The sequence below is a fragment of the Takifugu rubripes genome, chromosome 13, assembly GCF_901000725.2.
Source record: "Takifugu rubripes chromosome 13, fTakRub1.2, whole genome shotgun sequence".
Classification (NCBI taxonomy): Eukaryota; Metazoa; Chordata; class Actinopteri; order Tetraodontiformes; family Tetraodontidae; genus Takifugu; species Takifugu rubripes.
In genome coordinates, this window is record NC_042297.1 from 15,575,538 (window position 1) to 15,581,813 (window position 6,276).

At 42.8% G+C, this 6,276-nt stretch overlaps 1 protein-coding gene across 1 annotated transcript; it reads left to right on the plus strand.

Annotated features, from left to right (window-relative positions):
- Positions 1-1,397: 1,397 nt before the first annotated feature.
- atic (5-aminoimidazole-4-carboxamide ribonucleotide formyltransferase/IMP cyclohydrolase) lies at positions 1,398-6,160 on the plus strand. The gene is made up of 15 exons (XM_003969655.3): positions 1,398-1,560; positions 1,754-1,880; positions 1,958-2,101; positions 2,668-2,756; positions 2,850-3,001; positions 3,742-3,898; positions 4,062-4,187; positions 4,290-4,397; positions 4,480-4,565; positions 4,638-4,727; positions 4,806-4,931; positions 5,021-5,113; positions 5,203-5,385; positions 5,573-5,728; positions 5,871-6,160. Exons 1-15 carry the CDS (start codon positions 1,542-1,544, stop codon positions 5,988-5,990), a joined length of 1,776 nt encoding a protein of 591 aa, XP_003969704.1. The 5' UTR covers positions 1,398-1,541; the 3' UTR covers positions 5,991-6,160.
- The last annotated feature ends 116 nt before the right edge of the window (positions 6,161-6,276 follow it).

A 6,276-nucleotide genomic window follows, 5' to 3' on the forward strand; every position in this document is an offset into this window, starting at 1 on the left:
CAGACACGTTAATTAAAAATCCTCCGCGTAAATTCGTTTAATACAGTCAGTTGTCATGCAAAAGTGCTGACGGACTGCTTTTATTTTAACCAATAAGGCATATTGAGCCTGCTTTCTTCCATAAAGTGTCTTGCTGTCTATTTAATCACTCACCAGAGGTGATGTGCTCTCCTACACGGAGCAGTTACAAGAAATTGTCCCAAATACACCGGCCTCCTCTTCTTTAAATCAGACAGCTCTTAAAATATTTACAGCCCTCCAGTTTAATCAGTCAGTGAGACGTCGGGCTCGTTACCTAAATATGAACAGATTGCGCGAACTTTTAACGTAATCAGGCGGATTCCCAGGCCCCATCCTGTCACTTAACTAATGGAGGAGTTGGAGTGAGTGACGGAGACAAATAAATCCACATTTGTCCGACCTAAAAACGCTCTTCAGGACCATAAAATGACAGATTTTGGCCAGCAAACTTTATTGGAAACGCGGGGCTGAATACAGAATATAATTTAGGCCGCAACAATTTCTTGTTGAAGGATATGTGTTGTAATTGCATTAATGCTTGTGCCATTTTGGAGTCAGTATAACCTTCATTGCAGCTGATCAGCAACAAGATTCAGGGTTTATTCCTGAGAAGACTAAGAAATATACTAATTACATTTTATTGACTGCAAAATAGGCTTGATGGGCAATGATCGCTCTTCCAAAGCAGATATTTTCCACTTCAAGTAAATGTTAAACAGTGACTTGAAAACTTTAACCCTATGTATAAATAAAATGCTTATTTTGAAGCTTAAATGAAAAGAGAAGGTTGTGATGTGGCGCATTAAAACGTCGACGTCTTAATCTCACCATGCAGTCCAACTCTGCCCTCTAGTGGTCAAACATCAGGAACCACGGTGCCTGATCACTGGCATGGCTACAGAGTTTATACTGGTTACGTTCATGAAGTTTAAACAACATACAAATATATATATATAAATATTTGATGTACAGCAACATCATTGCCAAAACAACATAGTTCAAGGGTTAAATGAATAGTTAATAAAGAAAGGATAGAAAATACAGAAACCCAAATTGAATGCTGAATCTAATTAATTTATCGATTTACTCATAAATTCATGTAAATTTAGCGAACCTGTTGTGAATGTCTTTTTACGGTCATGCGCAAGTGCACAACGATGCCATTTTGATTCAATACAAGTGAAACCTGAAATTCAAAAATACGGAAAAATGCATATATATAACCCGTTTTATATTTACATAAAACCAGAGCTTTGTTTTAGACACCAAAATAACTTGATAAGAGGAGAAAAAATGTGTTAAAATAAATTTTGCACGCCGCGTGCATGGGCGCGTTTGCTTGTGAGGGGCGGCGCGTCGCCAACCGGGCGGGTCTCTGCGCGTGATGAAATCGTGCGAATTTTGTTGATTTTTCTGCGCGTGACTCCACGCTCGCAACCTCGCGGCGTCTGTAAAGTGGAGCCGAGGGAAGAAGCCTGCTGTTGCCCGGAGAACGTCCGCTCTGCCTCTGCACCGTGAACATGGCCTCCTCGGAACTCGGTAAAAGTTTTGATTCGAGTTTGATTGATCCCATCCATCGCCACTACTTCAGGGTTGCTTCTGCTACGTTGCAGGATGCTAGCACTTGCTAATATTAGCCCACGCGTTCAGCTAAGCGTAGCCAAAGTGCACTTTTATCTGTTTTGCCTCGTCAGTAAAGTAAGTTCCATTCGTTTGCTCTCTTTCCTCGCAGCACTTTTGAGCGTGTCAGACAAGACCGGACTGGTACAGTTCGCCAAACGTTTGGTGGATGTGGGTCTGTTACTGGTGGCTTCGGGTGGCACCGCCAAAGCCCTGCGGGACGCCGGCCTGGCCGTCAGGTTGGCATCCTAAGAAATTCTCCAAGTGAAAATGAAAATGCGCGTTTTAAACTGTTGCACCTGTTGCTGTGCGGCAGGGACGTGTCTGACCTGACCGGACACCCCGAGATGTTGGGCGGCAGAGTGAAGACCCTTCATCCCGCCGTCCATGGGGGCATCCTGGCCAGAAAAAGCCCCAGTGACACTGCTGACATGGAGAAGTTGGGCTACAGCCTGGTCAGGTGAGACCGAATAACAAATATTAATGTCAAAAAGAGAAAGTGGAAAAACTATCAAATGTGCTTCTTGGGTGACGTTTATATTGATCCATACAGGAGTTAGAAGTGAAAAGAACCAAGTGTCCCTGTGAGTACAAGCTGAGCCAGTGTGCATAAAGGAGCACATGCAGCTGATTTTTGCAGCCTGCTGATGGAAAACTGCTGCTTTGGCTGTATGCTTGTCCTGTGACCCTCATTTGTATAAGGATAATGTGATTAGATCACTGATTTCACAGTGGTGTCTTTTGAAGATGTTGCTGAACTCCTGATAATGTTGGATGCTGGCAGGATTTCTGTTTAAGTTAAAAAAAAAAGAAGAAGCATTTAACAGAGTCCAACTCATGCATGCGCTTACGATGCAAGAGTTAAAGTTTGAAAGATTATCCCCATCAGATGTAAATGTAAATCTGAATGATTCAATTTAGGGATTTTATTCAGCACAATTTAAGATGTATTGTCCGATGTGTAATTTTCTGAAAAATAGTTCTGCTGATGACTTATTTGTTGCATTTTTTTCATAATTTCAAAAGAGTGGTGGTGTGCAACCTCTATCCATTTGTGAAGACTGTCTCGAACCCAAGTGTCACTGTGGACGATGCCGTGGAGCAGATTGATATTGGTACGTACTGCTGAAAAGAGCACGGAGCAGTGATAGTAAATTGTATTTTCTTCGCATTGACATAAGAGCCTCGTGATTCCCCCCCCCCCGCAGGTGGTGTAACTCTGCTGAGAGCAGCAGCCAAAAATCATGCTCGTGTGACCATCGTGTGTGACCCTGCTGACTATTCATTGGTGGCCAAAGAAATGGAGAGTTTGGAAAACAGAGATACATCTGTGGAAACACGCCGGACTTTGGCTCTTAAAGTAATTGATACTCATGAAATACTCAATTATTCAAAAATTCGGATTTATAAAAAAAAAATGATGTCCGAATTTTTGGGGGCTTGGAACATTTAATGGACTAACATACGAACACCCACAATAAATCCCGAAGGCGACGCTGGGATACAAACAAACTTGTACATATTGACGTCCCTCCTAGCCAATGGGATGACAGGAAGATGCTAGGTGATAGCCAATGGCAGAGCAGCTACAAGCATGTTTGCGTTCGCTAAACTCCACGAGCTGCGAGTAGCAGCGGTAGCGTATTTTTGCCTTTCGTATCCTGAAATCTTTCGTAACAAGAGGAAATATTTTCCCATTGAGACGTTTCGTAACCTGAAAATTACACATGTAGAGATGTTCGTAAGTAGAGGTCCCACTGTATTATCCATAAAGCTGCACATTTAAATTGTTGGAGGTACCTAAAAGACTTGCCTTTAAGATCTTCATCATTTAATCAACTCTTGTGGCTAATATTTACATTGAGTTGTTGCGAGTTTCTTTGCTGACATTTTTTTTCACCTTGCATTGGCCCTCAGCTCAAAGTCCAGATTTGTAGTCTTATCACATTGACACAGATGTGGAGCTTAGAGTTCAGTGTCTGACATTTGACATAATTTGACTGAACTTGGATACCTTTTCCCCAGATTGTAATGTAATTATCAATAGAAATTTGTATATTTCCCCCCATTCGAAGGTAATCTGTGTTATTTGCTCTCCAGGCCTTCACACACACGGCACAGTATGACGAGGCCATATCGGACTACTTTCGTGGGCAGTACAGTCGTGGGGTTTCCCAGCTGCCTCTGCGTTATGGCATGAACCCTCACCAAGCACCTGCCCAACTTTACACCCTGCGGCCAGCTCTTCCTCTCAAAGGTAGACCTGATCTCTGCACAGTGGATTTCTAGCAATGAGATATTCATTATGGAGCATATAAAAATGAAAAATGTTCAGCTAAGTTAAACATTTAGTGAGCATTAATGTGGATCATTAAGCTTTAGAGAAGTAAAAATTTGTCCCTGGTTTTGCATCGTCTCAGTGGTCAACGGTTCCCCCGGTTTCATCAACCTCTGTGATGCTCTGAATGCCTGGCAGCTGGTTCGAGAGTTAAAGAAGGCCCTTGGTATGGCTGCAGCCACCTCCTTCAAACACGTCAGTCCTGCGGGTAAGGAACAAACCCTTTGTGCAGATATGATTCTCTCAAGTTACTCTGGAGAAAAGGTTCTGATGTCATCTACTTATCAGTTATATTTTGTATTTCATGAAGGTGCTGCTGTGGGAGTTCCCCTGACTGAGGAGGAAGCCAGAGTGTGCATGGTGCATGATTTGATGAAGGATCTAACCCCACTGGCCACGGCCTATGCCAGGGCACGAGGTCGAAGCATTAAACGATGCAGGGAATAATCTGTACTGTGTTTTATTTTTGCCCTGAACTCTATGAACTCTGACATTTGCAGGTTCTGACAGGATGTCTTCTTTTGGAGACTTCATTGCTGTGTCAGATGTGTGTGACGTTCCCACCGCCAAGATTATATCAAGAGAGGTAAATAAATGAGCAAATGCATTTAATCCCTGATTGGTGAATTCATGTAGCAATAATTTGATGAACTCTCAGGTGTCTGATGGAATCATAGCTCCTGGTTATGAAGAGGAGGCTCTCAAAATCCTCTCCAAGAAGAAAAATGGCAACTACTGCGTTCTCCAGGTGAGAACTTTTGTCCCTAATACTTTAGTTGTAGTTATTTGACATTTTCTGTTTGACTTATATTTGCATTTGCTTCAGATTGATCCAGAATATGAGCCTGATGAGACCGAAGTGAGAGTCTTGTTTGGTCTGTACCTCAAGCAAAAGAGAAATGGAGGAATAATCAACAAGGAATTCTTTAACAATGTTGTATCCAAGGGTTCTGTGAGTATTTGTCATGATTTTCCTGCAAAATAATTCTATATATATCAGCACAATCCTGGACCAGCTGTTTACCCTTCGTTTGTGATAAGCTCTCGGAAGATGCTGTACGTGATCTCACTGTGGCCACCATCGCTCTCAAATACACTCAGTCTAATTCAGTCTGCTATGCTAAAGATGGACAGGTAGGATTCTGCATTTCTCACCTCTAAAGTTAGCTTTTCTCTTCATGCGCCAACTACTGATGCGTCCTTGCTAATGTTCACTGTTGCAGGTTATTGGTATTGGTGCGGGTCAGCAGTCTCGTATCCACTGTACCCGACTGGCAGGTGACAAAGCTGATAACTGGTGGCTGAGACACCACCCTCGTGTCCTGAACATGAAGTTCCGTACTGGTGTGAAGAGAGCAGAGATGGCCAATGCAATTGACCAGTATGTGAGCGACACTATTGGAGAGGTAAGTGTCCATATCTGTGTAGCTGTCTGTGTGCAGGCTGACACCAGTCTAGGACTGTACTAATCGGTGGGCATCTGAAAAGTGGGGAGAGGGTGTTTTGGGATTATTTTTGCAACCACCTGCCCACGAACTCTGATGTTCGTCCTATTAATTTATGACAAAAACGGTCCTTATTTTGTCTTGACAGGGTCCAGATTTGGCAGTGTGGAAATCCATGTTTGATGAGGTGCCCGAGCTTCTGTCTGTTGCTGAAAAGAAGAAGTGGATCGGCTCTCTGCAGTCTGTGGCTGTCAGCTCCGATGCCTTCTTCCCCTTCAGAGACAACATTGATCGTGCCAAACGGGTAATGTTACACATGCAAATTTGGGAACGCAACAATCCATGTTATGAAAATGCATAAAATGGCCTTTTTTTAAAAAAAAATCACATTCTAAAATGTGATTTATAAAAAAAAAAAAAACATTCTCTCCTGTGTCCCTGTGCAGAGCGGCGTGGAGTACATCGCTGCTCCTTCTGGCTCGGCTGCTGACGAGGTTGTCATTAATGCCTGCAATGAGCAGGGGATCACTCTGGTGCACACTAATCTACGCCTCTTCCATCATTAAATGGCACTTCCTAGTTCCTTAAACACTGCTCTATTTAGCACAGTGTGGGTCAGATCACAAACACAAAACGGCATCATGTTGAAAATGTAGAAATGCACTGACTTGTAGTCCTGATGCCAGTTGTACTGTAACTGTCAATGTTCAAATAAAGTACGAGTAAGACTTCTTGAGTAGTTGTAGTTTCCTTGTGATGACTGAGTGATAGAAGAGCACCAATATGTGTAGCTGATGTAGGTATTCCTGTGCCCTTCCCATACAACAACATTTGAGTCAGGTTGAGGTCTAA

Coding starts and splice junctions, on each gene's coding strand:
- atic (XM_003969655.3), top strand. Junction 2,757..2,849: donor CGTGGAGCAGATTGATATTG/GTACGTACTGCT, acceptor CCCCCCCCGCAG/GTGGTGTAACTCTGCTGAGA. Junction 4,188..4,289: donor CAAACACGTCAGTCCTGCGG/GTAAGGAACAAA, acceptor TATTTCATGAAG/GTGCTGCTGTGGGAGTTCCC.